We start from the raw sequence: 20,816 nt of genomic DNA on the forward strand, positions 1-20,816 counted from the left end.
TTAAGATGCCGAAGCCACTAAAATTGGAAATGTGAAGAACGGGAAGGGCCTAACTTGCACTGGAACTCATTGCTTTAGTGAATCGTTCTTGATTTTGGCTGTAGTGACTTTGTTTGGAGCGATGGCTTCATTTGTGCTAGCTTATAGAACTCGAGAGTTCTACAAAGATGATGTATATAAGAAATACAGAGATGACATGGAGGCTACACCGTCAAAGTGGAATTAAATTCTTTCAATCATAAGAACAAATAACACAAAAAGAAAACTGATGGCCGAAGTAAATAAGAGAAACGGTTCATATGAAAGACAATTTATTGTAGATGAGAAGATGGCTACATTAGGACATTCTATTTTCCTTTTAACCTATATTTCATTCTTTTGAAAAGATGGCTTGAAAACTTAATATTATCAAAGACAATTGCGTGTGGATATTGGAGAAGGGAGTTTGAAATTTAAGATTTTTGAAATATTAGTGGTCTATATATAGAATATCAACGTCTTTTATTTCACATATTTCATATTTGATATGCTAACAATATCTACACTGACTCTCTTTTGAGATATCCAAAGTGACATGTTAATTTCTATAATTTAAATAAATATGTCGTTTATCAAATAGAAATTTAGTTATTTCCTTTCGTATTTCTTACTAGAATGACACTTTTATCTTCTAAAACAGTATAAATAATAAATAACCAGCAGTTTCCCTGAATTTTTCAAAAAGAATTGTCCATTTTATTTAGCCACCCACCCTAATTTTTCAAAAAGAAAATTTTTGTTCAGTGGCCAATGGCCATTGGCAAAAGGAGAAGAGGATGAGGAAAGAAGAAAGGAAAGAGTTTTTTTTTTTTTTTTTTTTTTTCTTGGGCGATAATAAAAAAGTTGATAGATAAATTACCCTTACGGCTACTCGATGGAATCGTATATGAGATTTTCACCTCATATAGCTCCTCGTTCAATTCTTTCGAAGTTATTGGATCCTTTTCCTCGTTTGAGAATCTCATCCCCTTTCCACTCCATCCCGAAGAGTAACGACTCTATGTAAGTAGGATTTCATCTATAACATAATCAGTCATTTCCTTCTCTATCAACATAGTATTCGGTAATCAAGTACAACATATTTTTTAAAAATAACTTAACATTAATTTTTGTTTTCAACATAAAAAAAAAAATTAGCAAATTTGTAATGGCTAACAAAAGCCATGATTATATATATATATAAAATCTAAATATCGTATAAATTCATGATAACATATTACTTGTTATGTCAAGTATCCCTCAGCAAAATTTTCATGCTATAACTCAAACACAAACAAAAAAAGATTATAAGAACCCATGGAAAGAAATCCACCAGAGATTAAAGATGATAAATGTAAAAGGTAATTTTCAATCATATTTTTAAAATAAAGTGATGATAGATTTCCATCTAGATCTAACGGATATTTTTGAACTTTTTTTTTTAAGTGTACGAGTATTATTGAAACTTCCAAAAGTTAATGTGCATTTTTTTATGCAAAGTGCAAACTTCAATGGTGTTTTTATTAATTTAACAAAATAATATAGGTATACAATTGATATTTTCAATATAGAGTGAATCAATATTAAGAGGATATTTTGGAGATATATTAGTTGGAATATATAGATATTTAGGGAGTTGTTAGTATAAATTTGATTAATAGTGTATTTTATTTATTTACAAGATTTAGTCTATTTTTAGGTATTAGTTAATAGTTTGTTTCTATTTAAACGTGGTAAACGTGAAGGAAGTATATACACTTTTCCAATTCTATTTTCTATTTCTATTTCTTTAACATGGTATCAGAGCATCGATCGTGGTGTTCTTGAATATCAAAATTTCCTTTATGGTGGAATCAGCCAAATCCAGCTTTAAAATTTCGGATGTTGATTTAACACATCCTTACTATATGCATCACTCTGATCAGTCAGGATATGCACTTGTTCCAATCAAATTAAATGGAGCAAATTACCAATCCTGGACTAAATCAGTTATGCATACTCTTATTGCCAGGAAGAAAATCGGCTTCATTGATGGCACAATTGAGAAACCGCCCCAAGATGCAAATTCAACCGAATTCTAACTTTGGAATCAGTGCAACAGTATGATAATATCTTGGTTAACTCATTCTGTTGAAGCAGATGTCGCTAAAAGCATTATTCACGCCAAGACAGCTCATCAAGTGTGGGTTGATCTTCGCGATCAATTCTCACAAAAGAATGCTCCAGCAATTTTTCAAATACAAAACTCGATAGCAACGACGTCACAAGGAATCATGGCATTGTCAACATATTTCACCAAGCTCAAAGCACTCTGGGATGAACTGGAAGCGTACCGCACACCATTTACGTGTAATCAACGTCAAATACATATTGATCAACACGAAGAAGACAAGTTGATGCAATTGCTCATGGGGCTCAATGAGTCTTATAAAGCGGTGAGATCTAACATATTGATGATGTCTCCATTACCTAATGTGAGGCAAGCTTATTCATTACTTGTACAAGAAGAGATGCAGCGACAGGTAACTTCTAAACCTACTGAGAATTTCTCGATTGCATCAGTAGTGCAGAAGAAAACAACATATTCAAAATTCGCCAAGGACAAATTGTGTGAACACTGCAATAAAAGTGGTCATACAATCAATGAGTGTCGAATTCTTAAGTTTCATTGTAAGTTTTGTGATAGAAGGGGACATACAGAAAATCGGTGTCGACAGAAAAATAATTCTACAAGGACAAGACAAGTCAATCAACACAATCATCGTGGATACCGATCATCTGCAAATATGGCCGATGTTTCACAGTTGAATACAGAAGAACAGTCACCTAATTCCATTCCAAATTTTTCTTCTGAGCAATTACGACAGATAGCACAAGCCTTATCTGCAATCAATCAAAACTCTTCTGGTAATTCTGACAATCACATCAATGTTGCAGGTTTGTTTCCCATATCTACATTATCTGTTAACTCTGCGAGTTCTAATTCATGGATTCTCGATAGTGGAGCTACGGATCATTAGTATCAAAATCTTCTGTTATGACTGATCCAAAGGCTGTCATCATGTCTACAATAAATTTGCCTAATGGAGAGACAGCACGTGTGTCACATACTGGCAATATTTCCCTTAGCCCTAAGCTTAAGTTAAACAACGTTTTATGTGTGCCTTCATTCAATTTAAACCTAATGCCGATCAGCAAACTTACCAATAACTTGAAATGTTATGTCACCTTCTATCCTGATTCTTGTGTTATGCAGGACTTGGCTACGGGGAAGATGATTGGCTCGGGTAAACAATTTGGAGGTCTCTATCATATTTCTTCATCTCCAATCAAATCTTTAGCTCATCAAGTATCTCAGTCATCTGATTTGTGGCATTTACGTCTAGGTCATCCTTCTTTTTCTCGTTTTAAATTTCTAGCTGATCAATTGCAACTTAATAATGCGAGTTATTCTCATAATTGTAGTATCTGCCCGTTAGCAAAACAAACTAGGTTGTCTTTCCCAAGAAGTTCAATAACAACTCATTCTGTCTTTGATCTGATACATTGTGATTTTTGGGGACCGCATAAAATTCCTACACATTCTGGTTTGCGTTTTTTTCTCACTATTGTTGATGATTTTACTCGATGTACTTGGGTTTTTCTAATGCAACATAAGTCAGAAGTACATCATTTGTTAATGAACTTTGTTAAATTTGTTCAAACTCAATTTCATACTACTATCAAGATAGTTCGATCAGACAATGGGACTGAGTTCCTATCTTTGCAACCATTCTTTACTTCTTGTGGTATTGAATTTCAGCGCACTTGTGTCTATACTCCACAACAAAATGGAGTCGTAGAACGTAAGCATCGCCATATCCTACATGTAGCTAGGTCTCTTCTTTTTCAGTCACAGGTTCCACTTAATTTTTGGGGAGAGTGCGTTTTAACGGCTGTTTATCTTATAAATAGAACGCCATCACCAGTGTTATCTAACAAGACACCCTTTGAAGCACTCTACAAACGATCACCTACATTTCATCATCTTAAAGTTTTTGGTTGTAAATGTTATGCAACTATAGTACATCCTAAGCAAAAATTTGAACCTCGGGCAATTCCTTGTGTTTTCGTAGGATATCCTTGTGGTCATAAAGGTTACAAATTGTATGACATGCAATCTCACAAATTCTTTATCAGCCGTGATGTTAAATTTTGTGAAGATGATTTTCCTTTTTCATCAGCTTCACAAACTTCGACATTAGCTCCTTCGACTCCTGTTGTTCCACTTCATGATCCATCCTACTTAAGCATCCATCCTCCACCTTCCATTCCTCCACTTACTACTTCGTCGTCTCCTCCACCTTCTCCAAATTTGCCCACTGATTCCAATCCTATCCCGCCTGATACATCAGCTCCACTGCGACGTTCTACTCGCACTAAACAGCCTCCAGCTTGGCATAAGGATTATGAGATGTCTTCTGGAGCCAATCATTTAACCTCTAGCTCAAGTCCCGGCACTGGCACCAGGTATCCCCTTCATCATTACCTTTCATTCTCTCGTTTTTCTCCTACTCAACGTGCTTTTCTAGCTCTTATTACATCCCAGACATAACCTAAAACCTATGACGAGGCAGTTGGCGACCCTTTATGGCAGCAGGCTATGAAGGACGAAATTGCAGCTTTGGAACGTAATCATACATGGTCTCTCGTTTCTCTACCACCTGGTCATAAAGCTATTGGTTGTCGCTGGGTGTACAAAATTAAATACAACTCTGATGGTTCTGTTGAACGTCATAAAGCTCGACTTGTAGCAAAGGGATACACTCAGGTTGAAGGTATTGATTACACAGAAACATTTTCCCCTACAGCGAAACTTACTACACTTCGTTGCTTACTCACTATTGTTGCTGCTAAAAAATGGTTCACCCATCAGTTGGATGTTCAAAATGCCTTTCTCCATGATAATCTAGACGAAGAAGTTTATATGTCTTTACCACCAGGTCTTCGCCGACAGGGGGAGAATATAGTATGTCGGCTCCATAAATCTCTTTATGGATTAAAACTGGCTTCTCGCAATTGGTTCTCCATATTTTCTACAACTATAAAAAATGCAGGCTACACTCAGTCCAAAGCAGACTACTCTTTGTTTACCAAGAGTAAAGGTACTTCTTTCACTACAGTTCTAATCTATGTTGATGATATTTTGTTGACAGGCAATGATCTCAAAGAAATGCAATATCTCAAGACTAGTTTACTCCAGAAATTTCTTATCAAAGATTTAGAAAATTTGAAATATTTTCTAGGCATTGAATTTTCTCGGTCTAGAAAAGGAATTTTTATGTCTTAAAGGAAGTATGCTCTAGACATCCTTCAAGACATAGGTCTTACACGAGCACGTCCAGACAAATTTCCTATGGAGCAAAATCTGAAACTTTCTTTAACTGAAGGAGAGAAATTGAACGATCCAAGTAAATACAGGCAGTTGATTGGCAGATTAATATATTTGACTGTCACTAGGCCTGACATAGCTTATTCAGTTCGTATGCTTAGAAGTAAACCACATTGGGAGGCAGCTCTTCGAGTTGTGAGGTACATCAAAGGCACTCCTGGTCAAGGACTCCTACTGCCATCTGAAAACAATTTAAGATTACAAGCATATTGCGATTCTGATTGGGGTGGTTGCCGAACTTCCAGACGGTCTATTTCTGGGTTCTGCATTTTCCTTGGAAATTCAATTATTTCTTGGAAGTCTAAAAAGCAGACTAATGTGTCCAGATCATCAACAGAAGCCGAGTATCGAGCTATGACAAATACTTGTTTAGAGTTAACTTGGTTAAGATACATTCTTCAAGACTTGAATGTTCCACTGTCCGAACCAGCATTATTATATTGTGATAATCAAGCAGCATTACATATAGCTGCTAATCCAGTTTTTCACGAACGTACGAAACACATTGAAATAGATTGTCATATAGTTCGAGAAAAGTTACAAGCTGGAATCATCAAACCGTGTTATATTTCGACCAAAATGCAATTGGCAGATGTTTTTACTAAAGCTCTGGGAAGACAGCAATTTGATCTTTTGAAGGACAAGTTGGGTGTGATCGACATACACTCTCCAACTTGAGGGGAGTATTAAGAGGATATTTTGGAGATATATTAGTTAGAATATATTGAGATATTTAGGGAGTTGTTAGTATAAATTTGATTAATAGTGTATTTTATTTATTTACAAGATTTAGTTTATTTTTAGGTATTAGTTAATAGTTTGTATCTATTTAAACGTCGTAAACCTGAATAAAGTATATACACTTTTCCAATTCTATTTTCTATTTCTATTTCTTAACAATCAATGATGTATCATAGTGCATACGAGTAATATATTAGTAGTATATCAGCACTTACTTAAAAATGCAATTTTAAGCATAACATTGATGTATCAATAGTACATCAAACGATCACTTATCCAAAATTTATTTCTAGTATAAAACATTAGTGTATAAATAATATATGTCTGTCACTAATATATTCTATTTTGCTCTTCATGTTCTTCACTCGATCGAATCTATATAGAATGTATGAGTTGTGAGGTTCTAAAATTTTTATTTTGTTAGGTCTGATAACCAACAAAAGGTTAGTTGTAGTTGTTGTGATTTGACAACTTTAAATTATACAAATGTCAGATGAGATAGGTATTCGTTACACAAACGGAAGAACTGAATTCCATTTATTAACCCACCAAATTAAACACAATTCTCACTTCCAATCTTCTTCGCAGCTCCCCTCTTCCATTACCAACCATTCTTTCTAGCAATGGCCGACAACTCTTTACCAGAAAGCTGGCGTTTTATCAAACAAGTCGTAGAAGGACGATGGTTCGCAGTATTCGCCTCCTTTCTAATCATGATCGGTGCTGGTTCAACCTACATTTTTGGAACATACTCGAAAGCAATAAAGTCGCAATTCGATTACAATCAAACACAAATCAACACATTAGGATTTGCTAAAGATCTTGGCTCAAACTTCGGAGTTTTTGCGGGCCTTCTCGGCGAAGTTGCTCCACCATGGGTTCTATTCCTCGTCGGTTCAGCTCTCAACTTCTGGAGCTACTTCATGATTTGGCTCTCCATCACCGGCCGTATCGTCAAGCCCCCGTTTTGGGAAATGTTCGTTTTCATTTGCGTAGCTGCGAATTCACAAAATTTCGCCAACACCGCCATTTTGGTCACAAGCGTTCGAAACTTCCCGGACCGACGAGGCATCATTCTCGGGTTACTCAAGGGTTTCGTTGGGTTCGGAGGTGCTATTTTAACTCAATTCTATTTAGCTCTTTACGGCCATGATAACCCAACCAATTTGGTGCTTCTTCTCTCTTGGCTACCAACCGTTGTGTCTATGTTGTTTTTTCTCTCAATTCGACCAATCAAAGTCCGTAAACATCCAGATGAGCTTAGAGTTCTTTACCATTTGCTTTATGTGTCCATAATTTTGGCGCTGTTTCTCTTATTCTTAACCATAACCCAAAAACAAACAGTGTTTACTCAAGAAGCTTACATGAGCGGCGCCACCGTCATCATCGGCTTATTGCTTATCCCTCTTTTGATAGCCATTAGAGAAGAGTTCTTGCTCTTCAAACTCAACAAACAAACCCTAAATAACAATCCTACCGTCCCCATTTTAATGCCGGAGCACGAGCCTTCCCCCAAAGCCCCACCCACAATAGAGCAAATTCCCGAGGCTTCAACCTCGTGTTTCTCAATGGCATTCAAAAGGCCACAAAGAGGTGAAGATTTCACCATTTTACAAGCTTTATTCAGCAAAGACATGGCGCTTGTTTTCATAGCCACACTTAGTGCCTGTGGCGCATCAATTGCAGCCATTGATAACTTAGGTCAAGTTGGTGAATCACTTGGCTATCCATCTCAAACAATAAGCATATTCGTTTCGTGGGTTTCGATATTCAATTTCTTCGGTCGGGTCTTCTCCGGTTTCATCTCGGATGCGCTTATGACCAAATACAAATTACCCCGTCCTCTCATGTTCGCTTTTTCCCATATTTTAACATGCGTTGGCATTCTCTTTATTGCCTTCCCATATAAGGGCTCCGTATACGCAGCGTCCTTGATCATTGGGTTCGGGTTCGGAGCACAAGTTCCAATGTTGTTTGCAATAATCTCGGAACTCTTCGGTCTCAAATATTACTCAACAATCTTCAATTGTGGGCAATTGGCTGTCCCAATTGGATCTTACATACTGAACGTTGATGTAATTGGGAGGTTGTATGACATTGAAGCAGCAAAGCTTGGTGGAGTTAAGAATGGGAAGGGGCTAACATGCACGGGCACTCCTTGCTTTAGTGGGTCTTTCTTGATTTTGGCTGTGGTGGTATTGTTCGGGGCAGTGGCTTCGCTTGTGTTGGCTTATAGGACTCGAGACTTTTACAAAGGCGACGTTTATAACAGGTATAGAGAGGACATGTGGATTCCTCAATCGGATATGGAATTCTATTGTATAGATGACAGGAAGAAAGGTGATGACAATTTAGCACGGATGGATATGCCACCCAAGTATAATTTTCTCAAGTCTTAATGTAGTTATTGTGTCGCCAAATCTTGTGAAGTATTGTATTCTTTGACTCAAACATTTTGTTTGGGCACATAATTGAAATTGATATTTGATGTATCCAATCAACTTCGGGTTTAACACAACTCTTTATCAGAAACACTCTTATTCTTTATTCATACCATATAGATGAAAATTAATGTACCAATTTATACTAACGAGTAAGTAGTTTCAAATGAAAATGACAAAATAAGCTTGATAGACGACCATATCTTATAGTATGCTATAGATATTAAAAGTGGTAGTGTAAAAAAAAAATTGTCAAAATATGAAATTAAAATATAGGTATGAAATATATATATATATATATAAGCTAAGACTATAAAAGTTGAAACATTGTAAAAATTAAAAATAATTTGTGAATGACACGAGTGACCTTAGTAGAAGTTGAGCTTTGGAAGTAGTGATATGTAAAAACCTCTCTTTCTTAACACTAATCGAAAAGTTTAAAATCTAAGTGGGAGAACAATCGTAAGCATAAAAGTTTTTAGGTAATTTAAAAGTATTGAACTAGTTTTGATGAGACATTAGGTCAGAATTTTATAGGTATGCATATGGAAATGGATTACAATATGAAATTGTCAAGATGTCTTGAATTTTGAAATCCAAGATTTAAGATGGACTTTGGCTGGAGGATCTATGAGGATTACAAATATGGAAATGGTTTATAAATTATTTAAAAGTTCTATGGTAATCTTCCCTAGACCCCACTCAAATACTTTACAAATCTCGGCATAAACTAAATTTTGTAGAAAATTAAGGATGGATTTTTTCTAGCAATGTCATAAGTTTGTTTTATTACATGTCATTCATTAGGCTGATGTAATACCAGTTTTAGGAGAGAGGTTTTTTAAGCGTCCTTCTTAATATTACAAAAGAGTCGGAAGAAACAACCCTCTAGTTGCAATGCTTTTTCGTATGGTTATAGGAAGGAAATTTTTTTTATTAAAATGAGGTATAGAGAATTTAACTTTGGAGGACAATGTAATGCATGAAATAGATTAAACTATTGGTCTAATTGATGGAAGGAAGCAAGTCATCAAGTACAACCTTTGGTTGTTAAAAAAAAATTGCATCAGTCGTCGAAGGATGCAAAAATTCCGGCGACCGTCAGAATTTTCGCGACCCATGTTGAAACACGACCCCAAGACCTCCAGGGATTGCCAAGCACCTCCTTAAACCTCAGCATGCTCCCAAAACACCTGCAAATTAAAAGAGAAGAATTTAAAGAAAAAATCGAGAGAGAGAAGGAAAAATTGAAGTTTTTTGGCAAGACCAATACCGCCAAACCCGACACCGAAACGCTCGATTAATGCCACAAAAAGGATCCTCAACCATTGTACCCTAATCCAAGGTACGTTCCGCATTCCCCTTTAGGTACATCTCATCAATATCAAGAGAGAGGTCTCGGTTTCCTTAGAGATTTGGGGATCTATGGATATATGTGTTTTCAAGACACAGCGTAGGAAAAAAGAATGCATTCCCTCTGAGCTTGTATAGTACTACCAGTACAAAAAATGCATCTTCTTCGCCCGCGCACGATAGCTCTACCAAGCGTGGCACTGGCGTGCAAGCGAAGCGCTATTGGCGGTAATAAATAGCTCACTGAGCGATGATTGATTTAGTCCCTACCTCTGAAAGCAGAAGGAAGGAAGGCAGTGCCCTCGATTGTTCCAGTGAAAAGGATCATGGCACACCAGAACTGTGACATCCAGCAGTAGCATCTCCTTGCATGCGAGAGACAACTATGTCAGCCATTATTCTCGGCTCTGTTATGAAAGAAAGCACCAGACTCCCTAATGAGGGATTTTAGGAGATTAGGGTGATCCTTTCTCTCCAGACCCATCAGCAGAGGGGTTCAGTGAAGAAAGGCTGGTAGAGAAGTAGAGGAAGAAAAAGGACGGAAAACGGCATCGAAAAATGACGAACAGAGGAGAGAGAAAAGTAGCCGAAAAATCGAGTTGCAGGTCGAGTGAAGAAGAAAGGATCTGATGGATCCGAATTCAAGTCAAACTCAACCGTATCTCACTCACCATCAATTGATCGAGGCCTAGGAACAAGCCTAGATAACTCGGCCTACACCTGCAACGACCCATGTCTACAACTCGCACCCGGTGACCTGCCACGCCTGCAACCAACGCGCACTGGGGCCAAACCCATACGGTCAGCCGTGTAGCCTGCAGCGCCTACGACCCATGACTCGTGATCTGTAAACTCGCGCCTCAACCCGAAGTCACCTACACATGCTTCGGCCTCATGTTGCACCACGTGGCACACCTGCAGCAAACAACTCCTTCGGCTTGGACGGCTCGACTCAGCTGTCCTTAACCAAGTAATTGGTCTTACTATAGGATAGACTAGATACTTGTTTGTTGTATGACAACACGTGCCTAGTGGCACCAACTCATGTCCTTTATGATGTGTAACTATGACGTATGATGTAGGAGTTATGATGTATGATGACGTATATGAGTTATATGATGATGTATGAGGATGTGCTATGATGATTATGATGTATTTGATGGTGTTATGATGACGATGTATGATGATTATGATGCATTATGTTGTTACCTTAATATGACGATGTTTTCCATATTTAGTAAGATGTATGTTATGAATTCCATGTTGCATCATGTCGAGAAATCGACATAGTACACAAACCTACAAAATATTGACGATGTTAAGATGAATAGTTAATGCGCATGTATTACTAATAGTAATATACAGATGAAACTAGGGTTGTGTCATAAAGATGTCTCAAAGAAGAGAAAAAGTAGAGGATACCTCATGCATTTCTGTATGTACACGAGCATCGAGACACTTTCCATTTTTATGATGATGAGTACGGACACGTGTGCTATGATGATGATAGTGGTCATGTTGAGCACAACACTCAGGGGTCTGTTGACCTTCGGACTTTGCTACGGAGAGCTAGCTCGGCCAGGATAGGTTCAGGTGGGGTGCGACAACCTGAGGATTCACACTCGCACGCGTGGGTCGTGTGTAGTAAAGTGCTACACATCCAAGTTTAGTCTGGGCTCAAGGCCACCCCTAGAATGAGATAGTGATAGGTCTTTAGAGAATTTGTTGCATGTGTTTGCATACTGGGCTCACTTACTGTGTTTGCATAGTGGGCTCACTTACTGAGTATTCTTTGAAATACTCAAGTCGTGTGTTCATTATTTTTCAGGTAAAGGTAAGATGCCATGTGCGATTGACGGTGGCATCACATAGTTCATTTCATGTTTTTAAATTTATTTCATTATCATTTTCAATTTCATTTATGGATTATGTTTTGAACACATAAGACCATAGTGGTGTTCTCATTGATGAAGTATATTTATGTTTGAAATTTTTTTGCATAAAAATATGATGTTTAAGATTTATATTCCGCATATAAACTTAGAATGGTATGATAGTAGCAACTCTATGTAAGTAGAAATTTATGGTCGTTACATCGAGGAAGTTGAGATAAATATTTAAGGCTTTCCAACATGAGAATCCATAGAAATGTTGATTTCAATGAAGTACTTGAGCCATGAACCTACTAAAAGGACTATTGCTCATGAAATTTTAGTTGAAGGTTCAATATGGCATGATAAAGTTATGTACAAAATTTGGTGATCATTAGATCATCATAAGGGGCTAAACTAAAGGTAGGTGTAAAATGACTAAAATGCCCCTATAATTATGTATTACTGGTTTGACCAAAGTGACCTCTAAATTTGACAAGGAGCCTTATTTCATGTTGAAAAGGACTATACAAAGTTACAAGACCATTGAGATATGCAAAATACCCCTATGAGAATTTTAAGACATTTTCAAGACTCTAAAAGACTCAAAATACTATGGAAGATCATTTATGATATTAATGGTAAGTATGTAAGATCTTAAGGGGATTAGGACAACTTTGGAATATGAACCAATAGAAAATGTACGTAACTACTCTCAAGACACTTTAATAAATTTGAGAGGGAAAGATAAATCACCTTAGTCCACGTCCAAGAATCAAATCCATCCTCTACCAAGACTTACACTCTGGAGCTTCTTCTTGAAGAGAAGAAAGACTCGTGTTGTTGATATTCCTTCTTTCGTCAAGATCCGAGAGAAATCCGCAAGGTAAGATCTCGAATGTTACTCTTCATATCTGAGACTTTCGTTTGGGAATAGAGTGTTAAAGTTTATTATCTTCATCTACGGAAGATCCGCCACTGATTTTTGTGAGGAAATCGGACGAAACGTCGAGATCTGAGAATCTTTCCAAGAACGATAAGGATGTTATTTTTCCTCTTTCCGACGCTCATAACTCGCCATATGATTAAGTAAAAATCAAAAAAAAAAATATTGGCATGTAGGTTGTAGTATGATTAAAATTTTGTTGAAGAAGTCATTACAGTTTGGATTAAGAATCGAGAGATAGAAAAATGAGAAGAACGTCAGAAAACTAATCGGAAACATTGTTTTTCTGCTAGGAGGAGAGAGAAGCCGACGGCGCACCACGTGTCAACCTGCTAGAGGACCGCGTGCGCCAACAACCACCGGAAGATTGGCCCTCAAGTGCAAAGGCAGAAGGGAGCTTGACTACAAGACCCACCCGTCGAGCAGGGACGAAAGTCGGTCTTAGTGATCCGACACGCGTCGAATGCTGTCTGGGAAGATGCGGCTCTAGCCTTTCAGCGACACGCGTCCCCGACCATGCAACCTAACTCGCGTACTTCGGCTGACTCGGTACCCGCGCAGTGAAACGAACCGCCGCGACCCACGGTCCACCTGAGCTGAACCGACGACCTGCAGGTGCAGAAAATCGTGGGTGCATGACACTCGCGCATGGAACCTGCGAGTGATTTCGTCCCAGTGCGTGGCTGGCATGTGTAAGCTCGTTTTTGTCCCGTTTGACTCCTGTTATCCCTATTTTCCTCCCAATTCCAATCCTAACTCTATTTTATATGAAATAGGACCTAATTGATGAAAAATCACTACTTTTTGATATGTCAATTGTGTGGAACCGCTATGTAAGGGCACGCATCATCTAAGTCACCACGCGTAAGAAGAAATACTTGTAGGAGTCGCTTGGAATGCATGCATGCTAATTTAATTATCTTAGGTGGTAGCCTTCCGTGATTGAATGTAGGTATTTGATTGTTAAAAGTAAGATCTATTGTGTGAAATAGTATGAGAAGTATCCAAGTGTTGTTGTTATGCTTTAAGTTTCTGCTTTATATGTTTATGTAATGTTAAAAGGAGGATGGGAATTGTTGAACTCTGCGCTCCGGGAGTTGATGGATGTTATCACCCCGTTGAGCTTGTATGTTTACTTTGTATGAAATATGTATGATGATGTTGGATGATAGTTATGTATACTCAATTAATTTTCATGACCCACATTTATGATTAAGTCTAAGGATTCGTAGTTAGAGTAACTAAGACACTAAGTATAGACCTAACCTTTCCCCTAAGAGCATAAGAAACTACCACGATAAACGAACTACCTCTAGAGAACCCTTAGGTTAACTGTGTGCGATTGGTGTTAATGCTTCGTGGGAGACCAGGGAGTTCCTGATCAGGACATGTCTGCTCTAAAGCCATTTTAGCATGGAAAACGAGAAATCCACGTTGAAACGGACCATTTAGCTAGATGGCAATGGGGGAGGTAGCCCTCCCCGAATAATGGGGGATTATCATGGGACTGGGGGGTTGCAGCTCACTTCCTAGATATGACACCAGGTAGTCTCATAGCCATGCTGAGGTAGCGACTCGCAGAGTACGAGTTAAACAAAGGTTGGCGTAAGGGAACTCTTGAGGTATAAATGATAGGACGAAGTACCAAAGAAGCCTCAAGGAGCTAAGACCTGAACTAGATGTTCTAAAGTCAAAGAATAAGACCGTGGAAGTTTGTCAAAATATGGATGCGATAAGAGCCTTCAAGTAGGTGGCTTACTGAGTATAATTTTATACTCATTCTTGCTATACCTTTCTTTTACAGGTACATGAGGCAATGGGTCAAGAGAGGGTGCGTTGAACGATGTGGATTGTCATAGAGGGAGCATGTCCCGGGGCGTCAGTCTGGTCTTACTGATTAGTACACTTTGTCTCTCATATTTTATTTCCTTGTCTATACCTAGTCACATATGACCTCTTTGTATTGAAACGCTTTTCGTACCAAATAAATGAAACACTTTTGAAATAATATTTTCCTTTGGATTTCTTGCATTCACACTACACGTCATAGTTATTGTTAGTCACCACTTGAGGTTAAACCTTTTTGGAGTCGTGACAACGCTCAACCTTTAAAGCTACTTCACGATTTGTCTCTCCATCACTCGCGGTATTGCCAGGCCCTGACTTCAAAGTAGATGGGTGATACTATTTAGCATTGGTTTTGTCATATATAATTTTTAGTTCTCCCTACTTTTAATGAAAACAATTAAAAACAATTACATCTTTCATGATATTATGTTGCTGTAAACATATTTATAAAGATATAGATGGAAGGGGAAAGAAATAGAATGTGAGGGGTGAAAATGTAGGGATGACACCAAGAACGGCAAATGATGTTATGGAAGGGTGAGTTGTTGGGGGTTTATTTATTTTTATCCTTCTTGTCCAACTTCACCTGAAAAGCTCATTGTTGACAGGGTGTAGGAGAGGAAGTTGCTGTTTGTTTCAGCTTACCAAACCATTTTCCATCATTAAACTCTACCTAGGTTGCTTTAGGTAAGATGTTTGGTACATAAACTGTGGAACTGAATTTCCTTTATAGGGCACCAAATTGGGACCCAAAATCTCATTCTCAATTTTCATTCTTCATTCTTCATTCTTTATTCTTAGTTCTCGTTATCATTTTCAGGCGTTCCGACTCCTGTTATTCCTCCGTAATAATCAGTTTCTAGCCCCCATTAATTCAGTTAGTAACTATGGGTGACAACCATGGAACAGAAGCCTGGCTATTTGTGAAACAAGTTGTTGAAGGACGATGGTTTTCAGTGTTCACCTCTTTTCCAATCATGATCGGTTGCGGTTCACCTTACTTGTTCGGAACATACTCCAAACTCTTAAAAACAAAATTTGACTACAATCAAACCCAACTTAATACCTTGGGATTCGCTAAAGATCTCGGCTCCAACCTCGGAGTTTTTGCTGGGCTTTTCGCCGAGGTGGCTCCTCCGTGGATGCTTTTCCTTGTGGGAATATCCTCCAATTTCTTCAGCTACTTTATGATTTGGCTCTCCGTTTCAGACTATGTCCCAAAACCCCCTTTATGGCTAATGTTTGTTTACATCTATATGACTTCTAATTCACAAAACTTCCCCAACACCGCTGTTATGGTCACCAGCGTCAGAAATTTTCCTGATCAACGAGGTATCATTTTGGGCCTTCTCAAGGGTTTCGTTGGCCTTGGTGGGGCCATCCTAACTCAAATTAATTTAGCAATTTACGGCAACCAAAATTCTATCGATCTTCTTCTCCTTCTTTCATGGCTACCCTCCATTGTTTGTTTCTTGTGTTTTCTTCCAATTCGGACAATCAAAGCTCGGAAGCATCCACAGGAGCTCAAAGTGTTCTACCACTTGCTTTACGTGTCCATAGCGATAGCGGTGTTCCTCTTGTTTCTCACCATAACCCAGAGAAACATTGCTTTCTCTCAGGCTGACTATGCCGGTGGAATCGCAGTCATCGTCGTCTTAATCTATTTACCCCTTTTGATAGCTATTAAAGAAGAACTTTTTCTCTTCAAACTCGGTAAACAAACCATGAATCCTTCTGTTGTTGTTTCGATTCCCCGTGAGCAACTTGAAGAAATTTCAAAACTTTCTTTGCCGAGTGTCTCAAATGTATGTAAGGAGCCACAAAGAGGAGAAGATTTCAGAATCTTGCAAGCTCTTCTAAGCAAAGATATGGCTCTTATTTTCATAGCAACAGTTTCTGCATGTGGGTCGTCCGTTGCAGCCATCGACAATCTTGGGCAGATCGCCGAGTCACTTAAATATCCAAATCATTCCATAAGTATTCTGGTTTCATGGATTTCCATATTCAATTTCTTTGGTCGGGTCTTCTCCGGTTTCATTTCTGAAACCCTTATGACCAAATACAAATTACCTCGCCCTTTCATGTTCGGTCTTACCCAACTTTTCACCTGCACCGGCTTGCTCTCCATCGCATTCCCTTATATAAATTCAGTCTATGTAGCGTCGTTGATCATTGGGTTTGGCCTTGGAGCCCAAACTCCATTGATATTCGCCATAATCTCTGATCTCTTCGGCCTCAAACATTACTCGACACTTCTCAACTGTGGGCAACTGGCTGTCCCACTTGGGTCTTATATAATGAACGTGGAAGTAATAGGGAGGTTTTACGATGCAGAAGCCACTAAAATTGGAAATGTGAAGAACGGGAAGGGCCTAACTTGCACTGGAACTCATTGCTTTAGTGAATCGTTCATGATTTTGGCTGCAGTGACTTTGTTTGGAACGATGGCTTCGTTTGTGCTAGCTTATAGAACTCGAGACTTCTACAAAGGCGATGTATATAAGAAATACAGAGATGACATGGAGGCTACGCTGTCAAACGTGGAATTAAATTCTTTCAACGATAAGAACAAGGAACAAAAAAAAGAAAACGGCTTATCAAAGTAAATAAGAGAAACTAATCAACAAAAGCATCCCTACTTTAAGGACATTCTACTTTCCTTTTAACCTTTTGATTTTGTATGGTAGATGTTTTATTCTTTTGAAATGATTGCTTGAAAATGTGACCATTTATAAATATATTATCAAGGACAGTTCGCATTATATTGCTGATATGGGAGAAAGGAGTTTGAAATTTAATGTTTTTTGAAATATTAGTGTTTGATAGTCGAATATCAACTGTCTTTTTATTTCGTGCAACAGACATACTTTGCATTTGATAAGCCAACAATATCTATAATAACTCTCATTTTTAGATAAATAAGATACAAAGTATCTCTCGACTTGAAAATCGACTCGATAATTTCTATAATTTTAAAAAATATGATCAAATAGATTTTGATATAATTCTACAAAAATTTACATAAAGACATAGCGAAAGTAATTAACAATCAAAAATTAAGTATACATTCAAAACATAAAAAGTCTAAATCATGACTTAGATCTATGTTCTACTTTTGCCCGTTTTTTAAAAGTTCAAATTAAAAATTGTAAGAGGACTTACAAATAGATATCGAAAAGTATAATGAAATTTTTTACAAACTTTAAAATAATAAACATTTTTAAAAAATATATAAACAAATATATTTACAATTCAAATGTACCATTTGAGATTTAACCTAAGAAAAATTGGTAACAAGGAAATAGGATACAAAACCAAATACAAACTAAAATACCAAAAAGACTGACGCCTAGGAGGACCATCCTTCATGGCCGCATAAATCTCGAATGCTCTCCACCTTGACCTTAGGTCGGCTACCAACTGAAAAATAAATTATATCTTGAGAATATAAATAAATTCATAAGTTGACTACTTATATGCCCTTAATTGCATCTATCACTTAGCTAGCTACCACATGTTTTGCATCTATCACTTAGCTAGCTACTACATGTTTTAGTCTAGATTCTAAGAAATTCATACCTAAATTGTACAACTACCTAAGCTTTTGGGAGTTCTTGAATTATCTAAGGCCGTTTTCATGTATGTCATAAACCTACATGTGGGTTTAGAGGGTTTAGAGGTAGTTTACATTGTCGTAGGATCTCCAGAATGATCTAATTGAATTTTGGATTTTGGAGTTAACTAATTTTTTTTTATCATCTTACTTAACTAGCTTACATTAGGTAAGAAGTGAATTATCGGTATCCTAAATTGAAGAAGAGCAACCTCATCAAGCATAATAAAATGAAGGATGATATGGTATCATGAATCTTGAACATCATTCATAAAATGTTAGCTAATAACCGTCCACAAACCATAACATCACTTTGAAATGGTGGAGTGACCTCGTGTGCAGGCCAAGTATTGAGTTTACCTACGTTGTTCTTTGTCCCAATTGAGATGGATTTATGGAACACAAGCCTGTTTAGAGATTATTAATCATTTTCAAACATGATAAAGGGCATTAGCACGAAACAACCTCAATACACTAACCTATATGAACAAAATGAGTCAAACTCAACAGCACTAATCCAGAAGCTACCACTCACTCTAATAGCACTAATAATGTGCCAGAGGGGATAAGAAATGTTTCGTCCCTAGTGATAGTGATATCATTCATGATTGCTAATAGGCATGATAATCTATCCAAGTTCTCTTAAATGCTATAATCCTAAACTAGGTACGTAAGAGCATCTTAATGGGTTATAGCTTACATTTTTGTTTTGGAGACTTGTTGGACTAGCTCCGAGGTTAATCATAATCTAGAAACATTAAAATTCATTTCTTTAATCATGAGTCCATAAGTACTTGGTTCACTGAAAATGTTCTGACATGATAATTGTGACATCACTTTAGTTCTAAGTCCCTTATTTTTTCATAGTTATCTTGTTTAAGCTTGTATAAGGATATAAATCTTGAAATCTCCAAATTATTAGTGCTTTTAACTCAATTTAGTGTTTCTAGCATAGCAAAATTTTCTTAGAGAGTTGAGAACATTTAGTTCTCATATTATAGTGGGGAATGTAGTCTTTTGACAGGTATTCTACTAATATGCAAATCAATCCTGATTTATGCATACTCCTGCTATTTAAAATAATCATGTTCATAATCTATCCTATCCTTGTAATTCTAGGAGTATTACTTGAATATAACAACTTACCTATTTGTTAGTGTACCAATTCCATTAATTCCTCTTCTTTTGATTTTTCAATTAACTTTTTAAAACTCTTTAACTTCGATAAATGTTTAAAAACCATCTCCAAAGTTCGAGAATATTTTTCCATCTAAAATTAACAGACATTTTTTTTAACTTTTTTAAAAATTTATAAATATTTTTAAGATTTTTTTTTTTTTTAATTTAAGGGTATTATTGAAACATTGGAGAGTTTATGGACATTTTCTTTAGACAAAGTGCAAAATTCAAAGGTATTTTTATTAATTTAACCAAATGATATATGTATACAATTGATGTTTTCAATATAAAATAGATCAAATGATGTATCAATAACGTGTACAAATAATATATTAGTAGTATATCAACACACATTCAAAAATACAATTTTCAGTTTGAAGTATAACTATATCAAATCAATAGTTGTTCAAAATTTATTTCTAAGTATAAAACATTGGTGTATCAATAATATATCTATGTCATTGATGTACTTATTGTTGAAGTATTTTCTATTTTGTTCTTGGTGTTTTTCATCTAGAACGATTGTATGATTCATGCAATCCTAACAATTTTCTATTTTATTGTTTTTATGTTGTGGGAGCTAAATCCATGAAGTTACAAAGATGATCCATCTTGGGTTTGATTAACTAGTTGTTGTGATATCATTGGTTGAGAAATTTTGACTTCGGTTTCAACATGAACGACCATTCTCCAACGTTAAATTATACCGATGTCTTGTGGGAAGGTATTTTTTACACAAAATGAAGAACTTTTTTTTATTAACCCACCAAATTATACCCAATTCTCACTTTGTAGCGTTCCTGATTTATTAGCAACCATTTTTTTTTAGCCCTGGTCGACAACTCTATACTAGAAAGATGGCGTTTTATTTGCCTCCTTTCTAATCATCATCGGCGCTGGTTCAACGTACATTTATAGAATACACTCACTCAAAAGTGATAAAAGGGAGAATTGGATTACAATCAAACTAAATATGAACTAATAAACTTGACTAAGTAGAATAAGTTTCTAATTTAGGGGTACATTTACAAAAATTGTTAGTAGACTTAGTAGAATAAGTTACAAACTTATGAAGCAACTTTAGGAGAATTGTTAGCCGAAGTTATGGACCAACGAAAATTTGGACTCTACATTGACAACAAATCGCGATTGCACCGATGAAGAATCTGGTATTTCACAGATGCACCAAACATATTTCACTCACTATTTCACAGATGCACCAAACATATTTCACTCACTTCCACTTCATCTGTGAGTATGTGGAGAACGTGAGCTAATAAACTTAATTTAGGAGAATAAGTTACTAACTTGGAGTAAATTTAGGATAATTGTTAGTAGAATGAGTAGAATAAGTTACTAACCTATAGACCAATTC

At 36.8% G+C, this 20,816-nt stretch overlaps 2 protein-coding genes across 2 annotated transcripts; both read left to right on the forward strand.

Annotated features, from left to right (window-relative positions):
* The first annotated feature begins 6,813 nt into the window (after positions 1–6,813).
* On the forward strand, positions 6,814–8,589 carry LOC111469251. The gene has a single exon (XM_023114474.1). It carries the CDS (start codon positions 6,814–6,816, stop codon positions 8,587–8,589), a length of 1,776 nt encoding a protein of 591 aa, XP_022970242.1.
* A 6,947-nt stretch (positions 8,590–15,536) lies between these two features.
* On the forward strand, positions 15,537–17,255 carry LOC111469252. The gene has a single exon (XM_023114475.1). The coding sequence runs from the start codon at positions 15,537–15,539 to the stop codon at positions 17,253–17,255; it is 1,719 nt and encodes a 572-aa protein (XP_022970243.1).
* The last annotated feature ends 3,561 nt before the right edge of the window (positions 17,256–20,816 follow it).

This window comes from Cucurbita maxima, unplaced genomic scaffold (genome assembly GCF_002738345.1).
Source record: "Cucurbita maxima cultivar Rimu unplaced genomic scaffold, Cmax_1.0 Cma_Scf00039, whole genome shotgun sequence".
NCBI classification, from domain to species: domain Eukaryota; kingdom Viridiplantae; phylum Streptophyta; class Magnoliopsida; order Cucurbitales; family Cucurbitaceae; genus Cucurbita; species Cucurbita maxima.